A 25,691-nucleotide genomic window follows, 5' to 3' on the forward strand; every position below is an offset into this window, starting at 1 on the left:
TAAAAGGGTACAGACTTTTAGCTATAGGATAAATAAGATCCGATGCTTTAATGTGAGTTTGTGACTGTAGTTGGTAACAGTGTATGGTGTAATTAAAATTTGCTAAAGGAAGAATTTAAATGTTTTATACACATATGAAGAATTTAAATGTTTATACACATATGAAATACACACACACACACATATACATGTGCAGTATGGATGTGTTAGTTAACTTGATGGGAGGAATCCTTTCACAGTTATATGGATATCAGGTCACCATGATGTACACTTTATTTATTTATTGGCAGAACCGCGTGGCTTAAGGGATCTTAGCTCCCCGACCAGGGACTGAACCTGGGCCAGAGCCGGGAGAGCACCAAGTTCTAACCACTAGACCACCAGGGAACTCCCACTGCGACGCACACTTCAAGTGTCTTAAATAACTCCAGTTTTATTTGCCAATTACACCTCAATAAGGCTTCCTTGATAGCTCAGCTGGTAAAGAATCTGCCTGCATGCGGGAGGCCTGGGCTCGATTCGTGAGTTGGGAAGATCCTCTGGAGGAGGGAATGGCTACCCTCTCCAGTGTTGTGTCCTGGAGAATTCCATGGACTGGATAGTCCATGGGGTCACAAAGAGTAGGACGCAACTGAGCGACTTTCTCTATACCTCAGTAAAGCAGAAAAAAAAGCAATACTGTTTAATAGATTAATTCAAACATTACTGAAGTATGTAACATAGAAGGTAAAATTCTCTTCATAATTCCATTCGTTTTTCCGTATTATGTTAATGCATTTAGTAATTATCTTCTACACTCTTTTCCTTTATAAAAACACAGCTCACCATATCTAGAATGATCTCACGTTCAGAAACATATTTTCTAAATCAAAATCATAGTAGACAAGTCCTACGGCTTTCCTCGTCACCTAGAATCTAGATCTTTGCCATCTTTCCATGTTCGTGAATGTCCATTTATTTCACGTATAGAATAAGTCACTTGAATTACAAAAATAAGGCATTGTTGTACCAATGCCAGTAGGGAGAAGTGTCAAGGAAAAGCTAATTGTCTCCTTATCCTAACTCCAATCCGATAGTTTACAGACTCTGCAATAAGGAGATTTACTCCAAGAATTTAGAGCGTATATTTGCTTGCCTTTTTTTTTTTTTAAAGGATTACAGATTTTCAGTTGCATGCAATACCAAGAGGATGAACTGTTTTCCTGTTCTCATTGGGATTGTTAGCAATGCCCTGCTTGGAATCTTTAATGTCACGGAGCTTATTAAGACGGAGAGAAGCACGTTTCCGCCCGTAAGTAGAGGAGTAACTCCTGTGAGAGGCAGGTCAGCCGGGAGGAAGGGGCAGGGGTGCCAGAGCCTGTACCTGAGCGTGCAGCCTGCTCCCTGCGAGCCCTCCTGCTTCCTGGGCCTCTCCTCTAAGAGCGGGATGTCCTCACACCTCCTGTACATGAAGCTGTGAGGGTTACGTGAATTTATTAGGTGCCTGCAACACAGCCTGGCATCTACCGTCTTCATTCATTCTGCAAGTATTTCTTGAGTATCTGCCACGACCTGGTGCTTCTAGATGCGGGAGAGACAATATACATTGCACAGGGGAAAAAAAAAAAAAATTGCACCTTAGGGAGTTAGGTTCTGTAAGGGGAGAGTAAGCATTCCATACATGCTTGCCATTGTTCTGGAAGGTAAAGAGGTTTTCAGCTCACTAACTGTTTAGCTTCATTACCATTTTTAAAATTTTAATGGAAAAACGTAAATGTATAATAGAATTCTAGGGAGTCGAGTGTTCCCTACTGTTTTCGCCTCTTTGTGTGGCTCTGGTTTTCCATTCTTTTACCGCACTTAATACACTGTCAACTCGTGTTTCTCCACTGGCCCCACTCTTGCCATCTAAAATTGTGTCTGGTTAAAAATTACAGCCAGCTCCCTAAGACACAGAACCTGAAAGAGCCAGGATCCTGAAGGACATGGAAACATTTGAAATGACAGAGAACTGTCAAAGAATCATATTAGTAATTTGGGCTTTCTTTGGTTCATAGTCTGGAATAGCTTTTTACACTTCTTAGGTACCCAATACATATATTCTGAAATTAATGCATGAACAGATTTTCTTGGAAAACCTCCAACACCCAGAGAAGCCTCCAACCCCAATTCTTTCTCTTCTGTCAGATTTCCCGGGAGGAATTTACTGAGCATTTCATAGCTGCCGATTAAAGCAAGTGTGGAATGTATGGTCCAACCCTGAAATTATGATTCCTTGTACAATTTCAGTGTTCTCTCTGTCACTTTCTATATTACAGTGTCCTTTGGGGTCTTGGTTGTTTTATCTTCTATATCTTGTGGAGTGCAGCGTAACTTTTGATCGCACATGATTTTAATAACCGCTTCTGAGCCTTCAAGTGTTTCCTAACAGAAGTGTTTGATTGTGGAGGGCATGGCGCTAGTGGTAAAGAACCTTCCTGCTGGTGCAGGAGACGTAAGAGACACAGGTTCGATTCCTGCCTCGGGCACATCCCCTGGAGGAGGAAACAGCAACCCACGCCAGTATTCCTGCCTGGAGAATCCCATGGACAGAGGAGCCTGGCGGGCTACAGCCCATGGGCTCGTACAAGAGTCGGACACAACTGAAACGACTTAGTCCTCACGCACCAGATACAAATATGCAAGAGAAACTGTTGTCTGTCTTCTTAACACAGGCGTACAAAATTCAGATTTTAAATTTCTTTTCAAACCGTGCAGTTCCTGGGAGTAGAACCTGCCTTTACGGGTAACAAGCGTGTTTGCTCTTTGTTTGCTTCCTAAATGAGGTATATCCTTCCATTTGGATGTTTTCACCCTTTCCCTAAATGTATTTGAGCCTTGTGTTTGACTGTGTGATTGGTAACAAGCGCAGTAACTCATGGATGTGTTTGGAGCTTGCAGGATGACCCAAGATGGGCGATTGGCATTTTGGATTTTCTTTTGCTGCTCGTCGTAAACTGCCTTTCTCCTTATGTTGGGATGAGCAGCGTCAGCGATTACAAAGTAAGAGGCTGGGTGAGGGGAGGGGGCGCATGGAGGGTGGGCGGAGGTGGAGAGATGATTCTCTCTGCCTTCAGCAAACTGGAATTTTATTGTCCTAGACACACAAGCTCGCCCTTCAAGAAAAATGTTTACACATGAATTGTATTACTCTAATCCAAGTATGCGTTTTATTAAATGGTTCATCATGATGTCAGAGAGGTGAGAAAGTTCATGACTGACCACAGGAAAGTAACCTTGGTTTTAAAGGGACTCAGCCTAGGGACTTTGCTGGTGGTCCAGTGGCTAAGACTGTGCACTCCCAATATAGGGGACCCAGGTTTGATCCCTGGTCAGGGAACTGGATCCCACATGTTGGAACTAAGAGCTCGCATGCTGCAACCAAGACCCAGCACAGCCAAACACACACACGTCTCTAACGAGGGAATCACTTCACATCAGCTTCAGAGGTGAAATGCACTACTTTTCGACTGTGTGTAGTTAATCTACCATTCTAAAGGGAATTTTTTAGTGTGAAATATAAGATATGTCACATTTCCTGATTTTTTTCACTCCGTTCTTGTAAAGGGGGCTTTGAATCGGCTCTGGGCACGGGTCAGACGCTTCCTGCAGGGCCAGTGATGACCCCATCCTCCCACCCCAGCGGGACGGCAGGGATTTTGGAAAATGCTCTTTCTGGCCACGTGCCGTCTGTGCCCAGTCATGCCTGACTATTTGCAACCCCACGGACTGTGGTCTGCCGTGGTCCTCGGTCCAGGGGTTTCCCAGGCAAGCACACTGGAGCAGACTGTCATTCCTCCTCCAAGGGATCTTCCCCGTCCAGGGACCGAACCTGCGTCTCTGCAAGGCAGGTGGATTCTTTACCGCTAGCAGCATCTGGGAGACACACTGTTTTCTTTGGGATAGTATTAGTGTCTTAGTTGCCCTGTGGCCTGCTTCCCAAACCCAGGCTAGCAAATTCCTAAAGGTCAGATTTGCTATATAAAAGAACATAGACTTTTCACACACAAAAAGTAGCTGCTGCGGCATACTCCTTCTAAAATTTACTAAAATTTAACATTTTCACAGAAACAAAATACCTCCTCTACTCAAGATTTCAGCCTCACCCGTATCCCTTCTGTTTCTTCACCAGCAAAAAGCCCAATCTCAGTTATGGATCTCAGGCCTCTGTCCTTCAGCATACTGGTGTGGACAGGCCCTGGTGGACATCCCATTTTATTTTGGAATTCTTGTTTCAGTACATTTAATGTACTACATATTTTTGGAATCCACAATTGTACTAGAATTTCTGTTTGCTCTGGTAAGTGATCATGTTCCCCCAAACTCCCCAAATACAATAATAGAATCAAAACAAAACAATTCATGTTCGTTAACACTTTGTCCTTAACAAAAGGCATGTGCAAGAAAATTGCCTTTGACAGCTCTGGGACCTGGGACCCGATCCTCTGCCCGCCCCCGACAGCTCTGGGACCTGGGACCCGATCCTCTGCCCGCCCCCGACAGCTCTGGGACCTGGGACCTGACCCTCTGCCCGCCCCCGACAGCTCTGGGACCTGGGACGCGACCCTCTGCCCGCCCCCTCCCCGTCCGTGGCCCCGTCTCTGACCTTGCTGTTCACCCTGTGTGCTCAGGTGGTTTGTGTGGCTGGATGTGCAGCGTGTCTCACACTCCTCACATACGTGATTTCATTCCTCTTTCCCACGGGAAGGAAAAACAACGGCTTTTGGGCTCTCAGCTTTTTTCTTGTAAGTACCTGAAAATGTACACGTATGCACGTTTATGTGACGTTTTCCTGAAGTTCCTTTTCTAACAGGGGAGAGTTAGGCATAAATACCTAGAAGGAAGCGAAACTGCTTCTTTCCCACTTTGGTCATTGTTTGGCCATGTTTGTGGTTTAAGGTTTTCAGTTCATTTTCCTCTTCTTCTTCTTCTTCTTCTTTTTTTTTTTTTTTTCCCCTCTTCTCAGAAGTTTCTCTTTGGCACTTCTGTTTCTTTGGAAAGAGATGAAACAGCTATAGAAATCCTGACATGTCCTAGCTGAAAGGCTGGATCACTGGGGTCAATTCCCTCATTTGACAGAGTGGGAAAAACTTTGAAGGATTAGACCTGAGCCCAAGTTTCTCAACTCAGGGAGTTTCCTCCTGAATAATTAATTCTCTTTATTAAAAAAAAAAATGTGTGCTAGGTAGCCATATTGGTGAATAACATAAGCAAACAAGTGAACAGAGAAAAGTTTTATTAAGAAATGAAATTATCTGCCACGTCGGGCGTGTCCTGCTCCACCTCCTTCCCCAGGCCTTGCTGGCGTCTTGAGCAGGCCAGCACGCCTTTCTGACTCTCGGATATTAACACAGTCTTGTTCCCTTCATTCAGATGTGCTTCAAGTACTAAAAAAGGCCAGTCGAGGCCAAAACGTAACTTCAATCTTACAAACAATGAAAATTTCCTTCTCCAGCTCCATTTCAGGCATGCCGTTAGTTTGAGGACCCTTGGTGAGAAAAGGAAAGAAGTTCTATCCTTTCTCTCTTTCTTGTGGACTCGCCTTTCTCCTGTCTGTTTTGGGGACGTGGTGGAGGGATTGGGGTCAGGAGCTCTCTAAGGCTGTGAGAGCTACGCTGTGGTCGCTGTGGGTGGTATCCAAAGATCGGGCTTACTGTGGGCAGAAATGTCACAAACGCAACCAGTTCGAGAATTCATGGCAACAGTAGACATCCTAAAGGTGATGAAGTTGCTTCCGAGCTTCTAAATCTCATCCCTGTATACCTGTAATTCTGAGCCAGTTTTATTGGTGGTTGTGATAGTTTGATTGGTGGTTGAATGTCATAGCAGGGTAATATCTCCTTAACCGTTGGAATCGGTCTTGATCTAAGTTTTTTCCTCATGCATCCCAATAGAAAGGTAGATTTCTTGGTTTTACTCTCTAATTAATGTTGCTGTGTATGTTTTAGACTATTTTATTGGGTATGTTTAAGTCTGGAGACTGTATGTAGTGATCCTATTTATTCTAACAGTGGCTTTATGACCAAAAACCATTTGACTGTGTCTGAGTTATCTTTAATCTTTGGCTGATTTTTAAAACCTCAATTTTGCTTTCCAGAACTCTGCTTCTGTTTCAAATTTCCTGAACTGCTCCTCACAGCCTTTTGTTACTAGTTTGTGGGGTTTTTTTTAATTTCACGTGTAATTTACGTGTACATTTAATTGAAATATTTGTATTTGTTGTTTGATAATTCTAGTAGCTAAAGTCTTCAGATAGTTTTAATTTGTATTTTTTCCCCTTCTGGACTCACACTTAGTGGACTGTTGCCTCATATGTTTGATTTTTTTTTTAACCAAGAGTTCATATTTGGTTGACCTTTAAGTATGGAATCCTAGGGCTTCCCTGGCGACTCAGATGAAAAAGAATCCGCTTGCAAGGCAGGAGATGTGGGTTCAGTCCCTGGGTCGGGAAGATCCCCTGGAGAAGGGAATGGCTTCCCACCCTTCAGTATACTTGCCTGGGAAGTGCCGTGGACAGAGATTGTACCTGTTGTTGCTTGTTGGAAGGAAGAGTTAATGGAAGGATTATTTTAATTTTTCTAATGGGTTAGAAACGATGGATGAGCTAATTTGTATAGTAAGATAAAAAGAAAGGGGCCTTTCCAGTGATTAAGAATTTGCCTTGTGACTCAGAGGACACGAGTTCAATCCCTGGTCCAGGAACTAACATCCCCCAAGCCACAGAGCAACTCAGCCTGTGCAGCTCAGCTAGGGAGTCCCTCAGCCCAAGACCCGATGCAGCCAAATAAATGGTTCTTTAAATAAAAAAGGTAAAAGAAAGGGATGGAGAGGAGGAGGTAGGGAGGTGAAAGGTAAGTTCTCTTCCTGCACTCTTAGATTAGAGAGCTTGGCTGCAGGCCTCCGTGGGACGGAAGATGCAGTGGCACGTCTCGCTAAAGCAGTGCCTCTCATAGCTGTGACAGTGCGGCCAGGGGACCGCTGAGGATTTTCTGATTAAGGCCCTAAAATACGCTGATGAACCCTGAGATTGTTTCCATTCATATTGCTTTTTCTATGAGAAGATATTTCTTGTGCTTGTGGAGAGAACACTTTAAAGAGCTTTTTTTTAATTCTACGATCAGTTTCATACACTTGGAATCTCGGCACCTGACGCACTGCAGGCTGGCCCATCGGCTGGATGTGTGGACAGCTGACTCGCTCAAGGGCTCCTCATTTTTTTTAAACTTCCGTTGCTGTTCAGCTGCTCAGTCGTGTCCGACTCTCTGTGACCCCATGGGCTGCAGCACACCAGCCTTGTCTGTGCTTCACTCTGTCCTGGAGTTTGTTCAAACTCACATCCATTGAGTCGATGATGCCATCCAGCCATCTCATCCTCTGTCGCCCCCTTCTCCTCCTGACCTCAGTCTTTCCGAGCATCAGGGTCTTTTCCAATGAGTCAGCTCTTCACATCAGGTGGCCAGAGTGTTGGGGCTTCAGCTTCCGCATCAGTCCTTCCAATGCATATTCAGGGTTGATTTTCTTTAGGGTTGACTGGTTGGATCTCCTTGCAGTCCAAGGGACTCTCAAGAATCTTCTCCAACACCACGATTCAAAAGCATCAATTCTTTAGCTCTCAGCCTTCTTTATGGTCCCACTCTCATATCTGTATATGACTAACTTTGGCTATACATACCTTTGTTGGCAAAGTGATGTCTCTGCTTTTTAATGTGCTGTCTAGGTTTGTCATAATTTTCTTCCAAGGAGCAGGTGTCCTTTAATTTAATGGCTGCAGTCACCGTCCACAGCGGTTTTGGAGCCCAAGAAAATAATGTCTGTCACTGTTTGAATTTTTTCCCCATCTATTTGCCATGAAGCGATGGGACCGGGGGCCGTGGTCTTCGTTTTCTGAATGCTGAGTGTTAAGCCAGCTTTTTCACTGTCCTCTTTCACCTTTGCAGCCAGTGCAAGTTTGATGCATGAAGCGGGGCCCCCAAACCAGCGCTCTGGGAGAACCCAGAGGGGTAGGATGGGGAGGAGGGGTCGGGATTGAGGATGAGGGGACACAGGTACACCTGTGGCTGATTCACGTTGGTGTGCGGCAGGAACCGTCGCAACATGGTGAAGCAGGTACCCTTCTATTAAATTAAAAAAAGAAGAGGCTCTTCAGTTCCTCTTCACTTTCTGCCATAAGGGTGGTATCATCTGCATATCTGAGGTTATTGATATTTCTCCCGGCAATCTTGATTCCAGCTTGTGCTTCATCCAGCCCAGCATTTTGCATGATGTACTCTGCATGTAAGTTAAATAAGCAGGGTGACAACGTGTGACCCTGACGTACTCCTTTTGCAATTTGGAACCAGTTCATTGTTCCATGTCGGGTTCTAACTGTTGCTTCTTGGCCTGAATACAGGCTTGTCAGAAGGCAAGTGAGTTGATCTGGTATTCCCATCTCTTTAAGAATTTTCCATAGTTTGTGGTGATCCACACAGTCTAAGGATTTAGTGTAGTCAATGTAACAGAAATAGATGTTTTTCTGAAATTCTCTTCCTTTTTCTACGATCCAACAGATGTTGGTAATTTGATCTCTGGTTCCCCATCTTGTACATCTGGAAGCTATCAGTTCGTGTACTGTTGAAGCCTAGCTTGAAGTATTTTGAGGATTACCTTGCTTATCATGTAAAATGAGTGCAGTTGTGAGGTAGTTTGAATTCTTTGGCATTGCCCTTCTTTGGGATTGGAATGAAAACTGACCTTTTCCAGTCCTGTGGCCACTGCTGAGTTTCCCAAATTTGCTGGCATATTGCATGCAGCACTTAGCAGCAGCATCTTTCAGGATTTGAAACAGCTCAGCTGGAATTCCATCACTTCCACTAGCTTTGTTTGTAGTAATGCTTCCTAAGGCCCACTTGACTTCGCACTCCAGCATGTCTGGCTCTAGCTGAGTGATCACACCACTGTGGTTGTCCAGGTCATTAAGACCTTTTTTGACCACCTCTTCTTAATATCTTCTGCTTCTATTAGGCCCACAGCGTTTCTATCCTTTATTGTACCCATCTTTGCATGAAATGTTCCCTTGGTATCTCTAATTTTTAAAAAATATTTATTTATTTTGCCATGCCAAGTCTTCATTTCAGTTCAGTCGCTTAGTTGTGTCCAACTCTTGCCACCCCATGAATCACAGCACACCAGGCCTCCCTGTCCATCACCAACTCCCGGAGTTTTCTCAAACCCATGTCCATCGAGTCAGTGATGCCATCCAGCCATCTCATCCTCTGGCATTGCCTTCTCCTCCTGCCCTCAATCTTTCCCAGCATCAGGGTCTTTTCCAGTGAGTCAGCTCTTTGCATCAGGTGGCCAAAGTATTGGAGTTTCAACTTCAACATCAGTCCTTCCAGTGAACACCCAGGACTGACCTTTAGGATGGACTGGTTGGATCTCCTCGCAGTCCAAGGGACTCTCAAGAGTCTTCTCCAACACCACAGTTCAATTCTTCGGCACTCAGCTTTCTTCACAGTCCAACTCTCACATCCATACATGACCACTGGGAAAACCATAGCCTTGACTAGACAGACCGTTGTTGGCAAAGTGATGTCTCTGCTTTTCAATACGTTATCTAGGTTGGTCATAACTTTCCTTCCAAGGAGTAAGCATCTTAATTTCATGGCTGCAGTCACCACCTACAGTGATTTTGGAGCCCCCTCAAATAAAGTCAGCCACTGTTTCCACTGTTTCCCCATCTATTTGAAGTGATGGGACTGGATGCCATGATCTTCGTTTTCTGAATGTTGAGCTTTAAGCTGACTTTTTCACTCTCCTCTTTCACTTTCATCAAGAGGCTCTTTAGTTCTTCTTCACTTTCTGCCACAAGCGTGGTATCCTGTGCATATCTGAGGTGATTGATATTTCTCCCGGCAATCTTGATTCCAGCTTGTGCTTCATCCAGCCCAGCGTTTCTCATGATGTACTCCGCATAGAAGTTAAATAAGCAGGGTGACAATATACAGCCTTGACGTAGTCCTCTTCCTATTTGGAGCCAGTCTGTTGTTCCACGTCCAGTTCTAACTGTTGCTTCCTACCTGCATGCAGGTGTCTCAGGAGGCAGGTCGGGTGGTCTGGTCTTCTGTCTCTTCCAGAATCTTCCACAGAGGCGCATGGTACCTTCAGTCTAATTCAGCGTGCAGAATCTTGCTTTGCAATCTGTGGGATCTGGTTCCTGGCCCAGGGATGGAACCTGGGCCCCCTGCATTGCGAGCAGAGTCTTAACACTTCCAGGGAAGTCCAATCTCTTCTTATAAAAGTATGGAGGCTTATAAAAGAATTTAGGCTCTGGAGTCAGACAGCCCAGGTTTGGATTCTAAATTTGGCACTAAATAGATACTGGGTGAAGTTAACTTCAGGTTTTTGAGGTTTGGTTCTCTGAGCTCAGAGAATATGCATATAAAGCGGCAGCACTTTACAGGGTTGGGACTGAGTCTCTCCAAGAGCATCCGCTGTCACAGTGCTGGTGGGTTGCTCATCAGAGTCCTTGGTAAATAGTATTCAGTGGATGCTAAGAGAAGTTTCTATTCCCTTCTTTATTCTTTTGTTATTCCTAAAATTATGGTACTACATATACCATTCGACAAGAAGTTAATTGTATGCTAGTGCTGAAAGCATATAAGGATTTATGTTCATAAAATAAAATAATGTTCTTCTCCCTCTTAAATTGTTGCTGCGTATCCCTACCAGATAGTACAGCGCCTTTTAGATGTTTCAGACTTTAATTGTAATCATGTGTTTCAATTGTAGTGACACTTTGATGCTTCTTAAAGGGGCAGTCTTCTCAATGTTGTTGTACGTAAGGTGGAAACTGAAAACAGGAATATCTTTCCAGGAAGATAGATTACTTATAGAAAACATCTGAATTAAATATGACTGAGCAAATTATGTCTGTGGATTTTTTCCCTTTAGATCTCATTATTCATGCTCATCCTCCTGGGACTAACTCATGCTGAAAATATTATAATTTTATGTATAATTTTAATACCTTCGTGCACTTCAGTCTTTTTTCTTGCCCGAATGATAGAGGTAAGCAGTTTTACTTACTGTATTTTTCACCTTGACCATGTAGCTCGTTAATTAAATCCTTTCCGATAGGGGAGCAGGGACGTTTAATAAAATTTTAGAAATTATTCAATTGCTGGTAAATTCTGAAAAGAAGACGCGAAAATTGTATGAAGTTAAAAGCTGCACAGACCCTGAACCCATTATTCACACCCGGAAGGAAGCAGGTAAATCCATTAAGAAACGCAACAGGAAACCCAGCTGTGGTTTATGAATTCCAAGGGGGAATTGTAAGAAAGGATCATGTTTTTCCCACTGTTACAGAACGCTCTCTTCTCACCATGACGTGGAAGGTCCCCGTTTCAATTTGGATGAATATCTAAAATTACTTTTGTGCTTGGCTCTCCCTTTCCCTACTGCAGGGAAGATGCGCTGTTTTATGTTTGGACAACCAAGTCTCAGTAGGTTGCTTTGGGGGTGAGTGGTTGGTGCAGGAAGGAAAGCAAGATACTAGTAGGAACTTCTGGGGGAATCCAGGGACCGCTGAGAATTCTGGGGCCGTGACAGCAAATCTTAAGTACTTCACGTCTGTATGTTTAGTCGCTTCCACTGAAAAGGAACTTGTGAATCCCTGCTGCACAGAATTGGGGCTTCCCAGGTGGTGCTAGTGGTAAAGACCTCGCCTGCTAATGCGGGAGGCATAAGAGATGCGGGTTCGACCCCTGGGTCAGGAAGATCCCCTGGAGAAGGGCATGGCAATCCACTCCAGTATTCTTGCCTGGAAAACCCCATGGACAGAGGAGCCTGGCGGGCTACAGTCCATGGGGGTCACACAGAGTCGGAGACGACTGAAGTGACTCAGCACGCGTGCACTCACGCAGTACGCAGAGTCAGAATACAGAAAGTACTGGAGATTGCAACCAAGGAAGGGCGTCACCTCCCGACAGATTTCAGTGTCATAGAACAAGTCTTGTCCCAGTTCACGGAGCATTCCCTCGTGTGCTGTGAAACAGCAGGTCATATGATACAGGTGTATTTAAGATAAGAACGTCATATCCGTGATGCAGAGAAATCTCACGCAGCCCTTGCTTTTCTTCAACAGCTGTCCTCTATGTATCACAGAAGGTCCGAAAGTCAGGACTCTGAGAAAAGTGCAGTTGATGAAATCATGCTCCTAGCAGTCTTCATAGTAAGGAAATATTTCTATCTGAATACATACTGCATAGGGTCTATAGCCACATGATGCACTTGCTCATATTCAAAGAACGGCAGATTGAAAGACTCCCCCAAACACCTGCTCCTGGTCTTTCTGCGGGCCTCCCTGGGGGCGCGCTGGTAAGGAATCTGCCTGCCAAGGCAGCAGTCGACCCGCTCCGGGATTCTTGCCTGGGAACTCCCATGGACAGACAGAGGAGCCTGGCAGGCTACAGCCCACGGGGTGGCAGAGGCCAGACAGGGCTGAGCACGCGTGCCTCACGCGCCGCTGTTACTGAGTCGCTGTCCGCTTCCCCTTGTGTGTCTGTTAACATTCGCTTTATTTAGGCGCTTCCGCGTTGGATGCCTGCGTATTTACAGTTGGCGTCTCTTCTTGTCTGATTGATCCCTAAGTCCTGAATGTCCTTCTTTGTCTCATATCGCAGTCTTTGCTTAAAGTCTGTTTCGTCTGATGTGAGCGTTGCTGCATTTGCACGTGAGCCGTCTTTTCATTTGCGTTGCAGGGAATACCTTTTTCCATCCCTGTACTTACAGTGTGTGTCTGTCTCTAGATCTGAAGTGAGTCTCTCGTAGGCAGCATATATATAGGTTGGTTAGATAAACTTTCCCATGTGAGAAGCATTTTATAAAATTGTTATCAAATTTATAAGAAAATGACCAAATCTCCTATGGCAGAAGGCATATATTGCCCACGGAGCTTGAATCCCAAGGTGATACTAATGTTCTAATCATTTTTCATTGCCTTTAGCCATACCTTCAGATCATCGTTTTTCTTTTTATTATACGGTGCCTGGAAATGAAGTATGGAAAAGAAACAATGAGGAAAGATCCATTTTTCAGGTTGGGAGAATATTAACATCTGAATATAATTTAAACATTTAATGTGTATAGCAGTTCTTTTAACATTTTATTAGTATGGATTTACTATCCAAACTCTTGGCTAGGCCCACTGGGAAATATTATTCTGAAAAAAATAAAAACAACAAAAAAAAGAGAATTACTTTGAATGCAGTAATACACAGTTTCTGAGACACAGGTCTTGTGATTTTAGGCAAGTTGGGTGTTTGTCTTGTGAGCTGCACACGCAGTGGTTAAGCATCAAGCATTGTTTTTCCTCCTGCTTATGAGAAGAACAGGTCTCTGAGTAGAAGACGCAGGAATGAAAAATGAGTTCATTGTGAAATGTTTTGAAAAGGCTCTTGCCAGTTACGGTGATCGTTTATGATGCAACGTGGTGATGACCTAGATGGCAACAGACCAAAAGGACTAAGTCTGTATTTGAGAGGATTTAGAGAGCTGGTCGATGGATGGGATAAAAAGTTTTAAAGAGAAGAAATAGTCAAAGAGTATTTAATGGGACTTGGCTACTTGAGAGAGTTGCTACTGTCAAGGAGAATCTTGTATGTCCTTAAGTAATCATTTATGTTCTTGTAAAACAGAGAAAAAGACTCAAGTCATTGAAGCCGTATTCTCCTGGTAGTGGTTGTACAGTTAGCATTTCATTTCATTTTAATGTTATTTTATTTTCTCTGTAGAATCTCTCCAAGAAGAAGGGAATATCGTCCAAACCCAGAAGAACCGGAAGAAGAGGATGAAGACGTTCACAGGGAAAGGGTGAAAACGGCGAACGCGCTTGCTGCGTCCGGCTCGGATGAGGTGAAAACACGCGACTGAGCCTCTGGGGAGGGACTGAAGCAGTCGGCTTGTCCTGGAGAGTGGACAGAGGGTTGGCTTTTACTGTGAAAACTTGCCATTGCATCCTTAATCCTCCCATTTGTAGTTCATATTCAGGTCATTATCTTTTGAAGAATTTATCCAGTTATCACTCTTAATTTTCTCTCCTTCCATCTTTTTGGTGGATTTTAATCTTCATTCATCAGAGCAATTCAAGAATTCTGATATTCTTTATCAATTTTTAACAAAATCCCACATCTTGAAGAGTTTAAATTCTGTTTTGCTATATATTGAAATTGTCGTGTCAATAAATCTAAATAGCGTATGAGAAAGGAGTAGGTGAATTTATACTGCATTAAAATTAACAAGAGGGCAATTAATGCAAAAGGCAAGGTCAGCGTAACACAAAGGAACTATATTTGCTTAGGAGTTAGTTTCATAAGTTGATAAAGAAGTCCTCAATCGTAAATGTACATTTGAGAGTTTTATTTGAAACAAGAGGCTGAATTACTATTGGCACAGAAACCTGGTTAAATGCATAGCCTAGGAAATGAAAGGTGGAACATGAATGCACAAAATGTGCAATATTTCAGAAGAAAGTGACGCTCTCCCATGCTTTCTAGAAGCCGGTAATATTGGCAAGCTGTTTACGCAAGGAATATACACAGAAAAGGAAAAGGTGCTTTTCAGCAAGAAGGACGAAAACAGCCGTTCGGAACGTTTCCTTCTGTATTAACAAAGGTTTGGATACTGTTTTGTTTATTAGGATGTTCCTTATTCTCTAGGTTTAGCACTATGAAGGGAAGGATTTTCCATTCTCTCAGTCTGTTCGCATATCTCAGTTAACATGTAATTATAAAAATACTTGACCTGTGGGCAGAGAGACGTTTTTATTTCAAAACCCTGTCCCAGATCAAATGTCAAGAAAGCCAACTGATCTTGGATCCAGATGTCCGAATTCTTCTCATGTAAATCCGCAGACTTTTCATCAATATGGAGATGACACAGGTGCTGTCTGCAAACGCTAGTTTATTTCAAACGTTCCTGAGCTAAGTGATTTTAGGTTAGTCGACTTTTCAAGCACAAAAAGTGACGCTGACCCTTTTTCCAGGTGAAGTGTTGGGATTGCTGGGGCACAGTGGAGCTGGGAAGAGCACTTCTGTCAAGATGATAACTGGGGACACAACGCCGACCGCGGGAGTGGTACGTGGCGTGGGGGGCAGCCCAGCTCACAGCCGGGGAATGTCCTGTTCAGTGTCAGTGGCCTCTTCACGCTCTTCTCATCAGTCAGTCAGACGAGCTCTGTTTTATTGAAGTATAGTTGATTTAGAGTTGTGCCAATATCTGCCACACAGCAGTCCAGTTCAGTCGCTCGGTCAGGTCCGTCCCTTTGCCCACCCCGTGGACCGCAGCATGCCAGGCTCCCCTCTCCAGCAGAGTCACTCAGTCGCTCGGTCAGGTCCGTCCCTTTGCCCCCCCGTGGACCGCAGCATGCCAGGCTTCCCTCTCCAGCAGAGTCACTCAGTTCTACAGATATATACATTCTTTATTTCTTGACATTCTTTTCCATTATGGTTTATCACAAGATGTTGCACACAGTCCCCTGTGCTCCAGTAGGAGCTCGTTGTTTATCCATCCCACGTATATATTTATATATCTGTATATAGCTTGCTTATACCAACCCCAAACTCCCAGTTCACCCCCTCCCTCCCCACGTCCTCCTTGACAACCACAAGTCTGACCTATACGTCTGTGAGTTCTCTGCTGCTGCTGCTAAGTCCAGCTCTGTGTGACCCCATAGACGGCAGCCCACTAGGCTCCCCAGTCCCTGGGATTCTCCAGGCAAGATCACTGGAGTGGGTTGCCATTGCCTTCTCCAATGCATGAAAGTGAAAAGTGAAAGTGAAGTCGCTCAGTCATGTCTGACTCTTAGCAACCCCATGGACTGCAGCCTTCCAGGCTCCTCCGTCCATGGGATTTTCCAGGCAACAGTACTGGAGTGGGGTGCCATCGCCTTCTCCGTGAGCTCTCTAGATAGGTTTATTTGTGCCGTATTTTAGACTCCACACAAATGTGCTAATGTGCGGTATCTGTTTTCCTCTCTCTGACTTCACTTGGTGAAATACTCTGCAGTCGCATCCGCGCTGCTGCGGATGGCGTTCTTTCGTGCCTTCTCGTGGTTGCACAGTCCATCGTGGCCTCATCCCCTCTGTCTGCTCCTCTGTCGATGGGCACGGAGGTTGTCTCCACGTCTTGGCTGTTGTGACTAGTGCTGCTCTGAACACACGGCTGCGTGTGTTTTTTGGGGTGACAGTTGCATCTGGGTGTACGCCCAGGACTGGGCTTGCTGGACCACATGGCAATTGTCTTTCACGTTTCTGAGGAGCCTCCATGCTCTTTTCCGTAGTGGCTGCACCAGCTTGCATTCCCACCAGCAGTGTACGAAGGTTCCCTTTTCTCCACACCCTCTCCAGCATCAAATGATTGAAAAATAAAGAATAAACAGATGAATTTCTAAAACCCCTCTTGCGTGCTGGAGAGGGGCTGTGACTGAACAGCTGTTTCTCCCTCGTTCAGCAGCGGGAGGGCCCATTTCTCCCTCATTCAGCAGCGGGAGGGCCCGTTTCTCCCTCGTTCAGCAGCAGGAGGGCTGCAGCGGCAGGCCGGTGACGCTGATCTTCGCTGTTCACTGCAGGTGGTGTTCGGTGGCAGCGGAACGCCTCCAGCACGACAGGCAGGCGGCGGCCCCGGGGATCTGGGGTACTGTCCACAGGAGGGTGCGCTGTGGCCCAGCCTCACGGTCCGGGAACACTTGGACCTGTACGCGGCCGTGAGGGGCCTGGCCAAAGACGAGGCTGCTCTCAGCGTTTCAAGGTGCGGCGCGAAGTCTCCAGCAGTGGTTTGTGGCTGGAGGAGGGGGGGACACAGAACTTACTCAGGAAATGTGGAAAGGAGATGATGAACCGTGCCTCTAACTTTCATGCAAATAAAATGACTGAAAATCTGAACAAGAACCAAGTCATGACATGTATTGTTTGGGGCCCTGTGAATGAGGCTTCGTGCACGCCTCTCCGACTGAAAGTGCTGGGGTGCCCTAGACGTTTTAGGCACGGACGTAATCCGAGTGCTTCCCGCAGGCTGGCAGACGCGCTGAAGCTGCAGGACCAGATGGCACTCCCCACCAAGGCCTTACCCGAGGGGGCCAAGAGAAAGGTAGGACCGGGCCGGGCTCCCCCTTCTCCACGCGCGCCCCCACGCCGGCGCCGAAGTGGCTCCTCTCTCTTGCAGCTGAGCTTCGCGCTGAGCATCCTGGGGAGCCCGGCCGTGCTGCTCCTGGACGAGCCGACCACGGGGATGGACGCCGAGGGGCAGCTGCAGATGTGGTGAGGGGCGTCGGGGCGGCCCCCCAGGTCTAGAGTGGGGCTCATTGAGTTTTCACGTTTTCTCCACTAACCTTTGAGGCTCAGACCCTCTATTGTTTGATTCACTGAAACTCAATATATTGATGGCTCAGACAGTAAAGAATCTGCCTGCAGTACAGGAGATCCCTGGGTCAGGAAGATCCCCTGGAGAAGGGAATGGCAACCCACTCCAGTGTTCTTGCCTGGGGAATCCCGCAGACAGAGGGGCCTGGTGGGCTATGGTTCATGGGATCTCAAAGAGTCAGACCCAACTGAGCAACTACCACTCACTCACTCAGATTTCCTCAAGGAAGGCAAAAATCGACATGTTAAGAATCAAATGGACTCTCGAAGGCTCTCGGTTGACTCTCCTTTCTCTTACTAGTCCCCCCGCCGCCTCTTTCTTCCTCTGTTTTATTTTTCAGTTGTTGAAAATCCTACAGTGTGGTGTTTTCCTGCTCTTCAAAACAAACACCAAGTTAGGCACCCTTTTCAGACATCTGCTTTTCATTCTGTGAAGCCTGTTGATGTGGTGGTATAATTACCTAACACAGGACAAGTTTTCTTCTTTCTCTCCAGAGACTTTTTTCTTGCAGTGTAACCCAGCTTCCTCTTTTGAGGCTGCCTTGGTCGTTTCTGGTCATCCGTTTTCCCAGATGACTTTCAAAGTGCAAACAGTCCCTTTCCCTGTCTCCAGGCAGGCAATCCAGGCCATTGTTAAAAGCTCGGCGAGGGGCGCCCTGCTGACCACCCACTCCATGGCCGAGGCGGAGGCTGTGTGCGACCGAGTGGCCGTCATGGTGTCCGGAAGGCTGAGGTGGGTGCCTGGCTGACGCGTGGCCGCCTTCCTCCGCAATCCGCAGGGGCGGGAGAACCCAGGAGGCGTCTCCTTTCTTTCAGCTCTTCTTTCCCTTCCCCGGACCAGGTGCATCGGTTCCATTCAGCATCTGAAAAGCAAGTTCGGCAAAGACTATTTACTGGAGGTGAAGGTAAAGGCGCTGACCGTGGTGGAGCCTCTGCACACGGAGATCCTCAAGCTCTTCCCCCAGGCTGCTCGGCAGGAGAGGTGAGGGCCGCCCGGCGCGGGGGCCAGGCCCACGGCCTCGGCTCATCCAGAGGGCAGGAAGGGGGAGCCCCGGCTGCCTGTCGGTTACAAACAGGCTGTGGAGGGAACACTAGGAAGGAGGGGGGGCCTCCCTGGCCGCCCAGCCATAAAGAGTCCGCCTGCGATGCGGGAGACGGGGCTTTGATCCCCGGGTCGGGAAGATCCCCTGGAGGAGGAAATGGCAACCCCCTCCAGTATTCTTGCCTGGGGAACCCCATGGACAGAGGAGTCGGCAGGCTACAGTCCGTGGGGTCGCAGAGAGGCAGACATGACTGAGCGACTGAGCAACAACAAGGACGTACAGGAGACAGGCAGCAATGGAAGCCATTCTCAGTGAGTGCTTCGTATGAGCGGGTGGACAGTATGTGTGTGCGTGTGTGTGTGAGCTGTGGAATGGGAGAGATTGGGGGGGAGTATAAGCTTGATCACCAATTTAATGGTTTTTTAAAATAGACAATGAAAGTCTGTATCAGTCTATAGCATTTTACCAGATACGAAATTACACCAAGAGCTTGAACAGACTCACATGCCTGGGAAAGGCTGACTCTGCCTTCGTGGGGTTTGAGGTGTCCCGGGGCTCTGCAGGCAGGGGCACTGGAGTGGGCGGCAGCTCCTGCTCCACTCGGGGCTTGGGTTTCTCTCCCTCTCACTCCTTTGGCCCCGTCAGCCCTTGGTCGCGGCCCACGGGCTCCCCCCGACTCACGTGGACTCTTCCTTGTGGCCCGCGGACTCTAGCTTTGGCCTATGGGCCTAGCTGCTCCTCAGCATGTGGGATCTTAGTTCCCCAATCAAGGATCAAACCTGAGCCCCCCTGCATCGCAGGGTGGATTCCTAACCCCTGGACCACAGGGAACGTCCCTGACTCTATCTTAAATTAATTGATTATAAATCATTTGACCCTCCCTATAGTTCCTCTGGGCTTCCCTCGTGGCCCAGATGGTAAAGAATCTGCCTGCCATGTAGGAAATCCAGTTTCGATCCCCGGGATGGGAAGATCCCCCTGGAGAATGGAATGGCTTCTTTAAAGTTGTGTGAGGTCAGCTGTGAGTTACAAATAAAGACAAGCAAACCCAGGTGAATAGCAGGCTGAACCGGAACTCCACTGAAAGCTGCACGAGGCTCTTACGGTGCTTGAGTCCTTTGGAGGAAAGAGTATTAGCAAAGGAGGACGTTAAGGGCGGACTTGAAGGCTGAGCAGGTGTGGCCGGTGGAAGAATGGGGATGAGAGTCGCTCTTGTGAGAAAACATCACGTGTAAACGCTCAAGTCAAGAGTGAGCTCTGCGCACAGAAGACGGAGAGAACGCTCACATCCGTGATGTGTAAAGAGATGTCTGTGTATGTGTTCTCTACATGTGTCCCTGTGTCTGCTCTGCAAATAGGTTCATCTGTACCGTTTCTCTAGATCCCACACACATGTGTTAATGTACAGTATTTCCTCTTCTCTTCAAGGCGGAAGGGGCTGTGGGATGAATCAGGGAGATGATTGATAGTATGTATAAAATAGACGATTAATGAGAACCTACTGAAGATCCCGGGGAACCCTTCTCAATGCTCTGTGGTGATCTAATGGGAAAGAAATGCAAACCAGAGGGGACAGTATGTACATCTATCTGAGGCTGGTTCATTCTGCTGCACAGTAACACAACATTATAAAGCAGCTATGCTCCAGTAAAAATTAATTTAAAAACCCCAAAACAAAGACATAATAAATAATAAAAAGGAGAAAGTTATTAAGTGTGTATGAATTTTATTTAATTCTTTTGAGAAGGCTAGAAGAGAAAGACCAAAGAATGTTCACTGAATTGCGCAACATGAGGTCCTGGATGAACATACTTGGGAAGGCTAGAGGTCAAGGAAGAATTTTTTAATGGGAGAGAGCTCTACAAATTTTAATTCTTGTACAAAAGATTGAAAAGAGGAAAATTTGATTAAAAGGTTCCAGGGAGCATAGAAAGATTGGCTTTTGAGAGTAAGAAATAAAATACAAAAGAAAGACACCACAGGCTGAGTGTGAAAACGTATCAGAGTGATTTTTCGGAATTTATCTTGAACAATAAGTTAGGGGCAAGCAGATTTTTGTTCTGATCAGATTTTCATGACTAAAGATAATTTTTTGGCTCAGATTCATGCTTTATCAAATTAAACTATTTGCCTTTTATTTAAAGGAAACTTTTTAAAAATTCTTTGGTTATTTTAGCTGTCAAATCCTTCCCAATATTGTAATGTTGAAGAATAGTAACTCTCACTCTTTCCTCCTCCCAGATATTCGTTCGTGATGGCATATAAATTACCCATAGAGGATGTTCACCCTCTGTCTCAGACCTTTTCCAAATTAGAGGCAGGTAAGTTTAGACTGTTGAAACTTAATGTACTGGAAATAGTTTCATGTGGAATGCATATCAGATAACTTCAAAACTTATAGCCTCAATCAAACCTTGGAAAATTGCCACTGGAATAGTCTTAAAAATCTTAAAGGGAATGCATGGGCGACCCTAGACTTGGCTTCACACCGCCCGATTCCCCCTCTGCTCACGAGGAAATAAGTCAGAACACTCTGTCCTGGTTCCCTTGCATACCATTGGAGCATAATTATTGTTGTGACGTCCCAAAGAACACCAAGGTGAGCTTCTGGCAGCTCCGTGTTTGTCAAAGTCAGAGGCACAAGGAGCGGAGACTTGGTGCCACAGATTCAGTCCAGCTGTGAATCCCTTCTCCATTGATCCGTGTGTTTATGTCAGCGCTGGGACGGCTGAAATACACGCACGGGTGAGATGTGGCAAGTCAGGGTCGGAGAGGCGGTTCTGAACTGGTTTCAGAGATGCTGATCACAGCTCGCGCTGGGTGTCTATGGGACCGTGACATGCAAGAAGCATGTCATTTACTGAACGGGGACCAGCAGGGAGTATACTCCATGGATCTATAAATACAGGCTGAAGGAGCAGAGGCTGAGACGGTTAGATGGCCTCACTGACTCACTGAGCCTACTGTGGGAGACAGTGAGGGGCAGGGAAGCCTGGCATGCTGCAGTCCACGGGGTCGCAAAGAGCTGGACACAACTTAACCGCTAAACCGCAACACGGCAGTGCTCACCAGTGATGTGGAGGCCAGAGTGCGCAGGCAGAGACTCAGACGCTGCGCGCTGAAATAGGACGCGCGGTCCTCGTTGAGGAGGAGGAGGCTTACGGGGCATTTACGCATGAATGCAGTGCTCTTTTGACTAGCCGTATCAGCACTCTTTAATTCATCCTTCGAGAAAATTCAGTTTACTTGGCCCATATCTTAAAGTATCTCCTGGATTCGAAGCTGCTGTTAATGTTGCCGGCTTTGAAAGTGCTTCTGTTGACAAGTGTGCAGGCCCTAACGTCAGCCCCTTTTCTCGCAGTGAAACAGGCCTTCGACCTGGAAGAATACAGCCTTTCCCAGGCCACCTTGGAGCAGGTGAGGTTTTCAACCCTCGAGCATCAACCCCGGGAATCTTTGTGTGAGTCTCTGGGAACTCCCACCTTTCAGAAACACCCTGAAGTGTTCGTTCCCTTCTTTATTTTCTCCGACTTAGGTATTCTTAGAACTCTCCAAAGAGCAGGAGCTGGGGAACATGGATGATGACGTTGATACGACAGTCAGATGGAAACTTCTGCCGCAGGAAGAGTCTTGAGACCCTGGACCTCCTCGTGTCAGATGTTAGCTCTCACTGTGTCCTCAGTTCCCATAACTGCAGAAGCAGCTCATGTTACTGAAGTTAACAGAACATTCAGTAGTTCAGACACTCAGTAACGGTTAAGGGTTTTAGATTTTTTTATTTGATGTGGACCATTTTTAAAGACTTTATTGAATTTGTTACAGTACTGCTTCTGTTTTAAGTTTGGGTGTCTTGCCCGGGTGTCACGTGGGATATCCTCTCCTGGACCCGGGATGGAACCCACACCCTCTCTGTTGGAAAGAGAAGTCTTAACCACTGGATCTCCAGGGAAACCCCATGATCAAGGTTTTAAATGGCTTTTAAAATTTTAGAATGGAGAGAAGAGGCAAAGATAGGGAAACGTAGCAGACAAAATTAATGTAATCAGACGTTACACAGATTAGGCCTGTTTTGTGTTTAATTCATAAATCACATGATGTTAGACAAGTGCTGTGTTGTTCAATAAGGCTGACTGGTCAGCACGTGTTACAAATAAAACCTTGTAGGCTTTTAAACCCTAGACTGTAAGCTTATCATCTTTCTAAAGCATTATTTACTTGAGTGAGTGAAGTTGCTCAGTCATGTCCGACTCTTTGCGACCCCATGGACTGTAGCCCACCAGGCTCCTCCATCCATGGGATTTTCCAGGCAAGAATACTGGAGTGGGTTGCCGTTTCCTTCTCCAGTGATTTGTGACACGGACTGTCAGAAGATCTAAAAAGCTGATAGGTGAAAGGACACAGCGTAACTTTTAGATTTAATCATATAGTCTGATTATAAAATAAATAAATGCTACTTTCAGGGTGTAGAGAAATTATGTGAGTAAAGGTAACAGGAATCTGTAGTGAAACCGCAGTTAATATTTCGGCTGACCTATGCTCAACGTGCTTTCAGGAGTGCTTTTTCGAAGTTGGCATCAGTGAGCCTAGTAATTCTTTGTGTTTCTCACGTACATTTCCGGGATGCCTCCCGTGTCGCTGTAGCCCTTCTGGTTCTGTAGCAACCTCATGGCATTCCTCTGACGTTCTACCGTGTCAGCCTTTCTCCTGTTCCCTGACAGTCTGGTTCCATGCACGTTTCTAAATAAAGCTGGGATGCGCTGCGTCGAAGTCTCATTTGATATAGTCTTAAGAGTACGGAGCTCAGATAGCAACTCTTAGCTCTCTGCTCTGTGAGACTTTGCTGTCTGTTCTCTGACCGGTAGAAAAAGTCAGTGTCGGTCCTCGGGTTGTGAGCCAAGGAAGCAGCAGGAGCTCCTCATCGTGGCTCCTTCTTGACTCTGCCTTTGCCCGCCTGCTGACCTCTCTTATCTGCCCTGTGGGCAGCTCCTTTGTCTCCAGCTTGGCGCTGGCTCAGAGGTGAGATTGGTCCCCTTACTGAGACGCTTACAAACGGCTCTTTCCGCCTCTTTTGGGGGGATTTGTTTCGTGGCTGTGATGGATCATCACCATTGGTCAAACCAGGAGCTCAGTGAAGAGCAGCAGCTTCCTCCTGACCCGGGAGAGTGCCCGAAGTGTGCGTGAAAATTTGACATGTATTTCAAGCCAGATGTTATTTCGTATACATTACAGTTAGTCCCCTAGACACGAATGAGTTCCATTCCAAGAGCATGTTCGTACGTCCAGTTTGTTCAAAAGTCCAACACAGTTAGCCTAGGTACCCAACTAACACAATCATCTACACAGTCCTGTACTGTAGCAGGTTTATCATACTTTTCACACAAATAATACGTTAAAAACGAACAGAAAAGTGGAGCACTTTTCATCGTACAGTACAGGGCGTGGAAAAGTGCAGCGGTGCAGGACAGCTGGCACACAGGGCTGCCGTCAGCGGACGGGCAGGAAGAGCCACTGACCGGGGGACACGGAGGTGGGGACGGCAGAGCTGAGGGGTCGCCAGCAGCAGGAGGCGGGGCGCGAGCCGCATGTCACTCACGCCCGACGGTGGTGGGACGGCGTCTGGTTCCTTAAAAGAGGAGCTTGGCCAAAAGCAGCACCTGCCGCTGTCCACAAACGTTCTCACTCCAGTCGAACAGGAAATGGTCAAACGAGACGCAGCGGGCTGTGCGATGTCCTCGGACGCAGCCCTTTGCCAGCCGACACTGTCAGCTGTCAGAGAAAGTCACCTCCTCTAGCAGATTCCTTTCAGCTGCTTTGAGCAGGGCGCCCTGGACTTCCACTTTGTGAATTTCCTGCTACTATAAATGGGGACCGTGCAACTCTGCTCAGCTTCATCCCTTCTGCCCTTAGAATGGTGGCCACAGAGAAGGCAGGGCACCACCGCCGGGACAGCACAGTTTGGAAATAGCAGGTAGAACTCCGTGTTTCCAGCACGATGTCTTAGAATCCTCACATCCTTGGGGATTTCGTATTTCACAAATCTCTACGCCTGGTAGCATTTCTTGGGTTCCTGGGTTTCTCCAATGGCAAGAGCTGGACTCACTTGCTGACTTAGGTAAGGAGGGGCTTGTTGTAAGCCCACGCGTAGCCCAGAATAGCAGCAGGCCTCTAAGAGCCGGCCTGAAGGTCTTCCTGCAGGCAGAGGCCCCTGTGTGCCCCTGACCTGGAGCGTGTGCGGCCTCAGTGGCCCACCCCCAGGCCTTGCTGTGCGTCGTGACAGGCTGACCTCCTCCTCCAGGTGCCCAGCCTCCTTCTCCTTAAAGTCCTTGTTTACTTCAAGTCTCACCTTACGCCACGGCCTCCTCTGTCCCTCCTGCCTCCTCGCCTCTCTCCGTGGTCCTTGGCTTCCTCTGGTTCCCAGTGCTCATTCCAGAGAGCTGAAGCTTGAGACTGGCTTTGCTTCTACTTGGACTATCTTTACAACCAACAGCACGCAGGCTAAATGCAAGGCCGTGGGTCCACCATACAAATGACACTGGGCCTTCCCTGGCGGTCCAGTGGCTGAGACTCTGTGCTCCCAACGCAGGGGGCTCAGGTTCCATCCCTGATCAGGGAACCAAGAGCTTGCACGCCGCCACAAAGATCAAGGATTCTCAGTGCCACAGCTAAGAGCCGGAGCAGCCAAAGAAATGAATAAATAATCGTTTTTTAAAAAAGAAGCACCTGGCCTCGTCCCTCCGGAGGGCAGCTTCCCCTGAGGCAGCTGTGAAGTACTGTGTTCTTCATGTTCAATAAAACCCACCGGAGTTCAGCTCCTACATAGAGTGCGTGTCCTTCCACACAGCCCTTCCTCCACTGCAGATGCATGAAATTTCAGGTAAAATAAGACAAAACCACTTCAATACTTTAAGTTCAATAAGCTTCAGCCTGTGTCACAGGGACCCAGCATCATACTGAATCTGGATATCAACCACCAAGAGTGCGAATGGGGTCTGTGTGCCCACCTGAGATGTGGTGGTTTATTGTGGGTGAGAAGCAAGGACTTAGGACAACAATTCTGCATGAAGCCAGCTCCTGTGAAAGGCCACTCAGGCTGGGGCGGGGGATGCCCACCACCTGGGAAGCTGGTCCAAACACTGGCTAGAAAAAAAGTCTGAGCTGTAATCAAGTAGCAGGACAAGAATTTATCCTATCCATGTGGTCCAGGAATCCCAACTGAAAAAGTCAACCTGTATCA

General features: G+C 46.7%; 1 protein-coding gene across 3 annotated transcripts in view; it reads left to right on the forward strand.

Moving 5' to 3' along the window:
* Window positions 1-23,217, forward strand: part of ABCA10 (ATP binding cassette subfamily A member 10) — a 51,488-nt gene extending 28,271 nt beyond the window's left edge. For 2 of the 3 annotated variants that reach the window (XM_018063917.1, XM_018063919.1), the window contains exons 22-39: window positions 1,154-1,291; window positions 2,920-3,021; window positions 4,151-4,318; window positions 4,650-4,763; window positions 10,948-11,064; window positions 12,143-12,229; window positions 13,004-13,095; window positions 13,791-13,911; window positions 14,553-14,670; window positions 15,041-15,132; window positions 16,625-16,803; window positions 17,067-17,142; window positions 17,218-17,312; window positions 18,028-18,147; window positions 18,256-18,396; window positions 20,699-20,778; window positions 21,819-21,874; window positions 21,993-23,217. In XM_018063917.1, the coding sequence (XP_017919406.1) occupies window positions 1,154-1,291; window positions 2,920-3,021; window positions 4,151-4,318; window positions 4,650-4,763; window positions 10,948-11,064; window positions 12,143-12,229; window positions 13,004-13,095; window positions 13,791-13,911; window positions 14,553-14,670; window positions 15,041-15,132; window positions 16,625-16,803; window positions 17,067-17,142; window positions 17,218-17,312; window positions 18,028-18,147; window positions 18,256-18,396; window positions 20,699-20,778; window positions 21,819-21,874; window positions 21,993-22,091 (1,995 nt within the window). In that variant the 3' untranslated portion in view covers window positions 22,092-23,217. The remainder of the gene's footprint in view (window positions 1-1,153; window positions 1,292-2,919; window positions 3,022-4,150; window positions 4,319-4,649; window positions 4,764-10,947; window positions 11,065-12,142; window positions 12,230-13,003; window positions 13,096-13,790; window positions 13,912-14,552; window positions 14,671-15,040; window positions 15,133-16,624; window positions 16,804-17,066; window positions 17,143-17,217; window positions 17,313-18,027; window positions 18,148-18,255; window positions 18,397-20,698; window positions 20,779-21,818; window positions 21,875-21,992) is intronic. The other variant, XM_018063918.1, reaches the window with a different exon arrangement.

This window comes from Capra hircus, chromosome 19 (assembly GCF_001704415.2).
Source record: "Capra hircus breed San Clemente chromosome 19, ASM170441v1, whole genome shotgun sequence".
Classification (NCBI taxonomy): Eukaryota; Metazoa; Chordata; class Mammalia; order Artiodactyla; family Bovidae; genus Capra; species Capra hircus.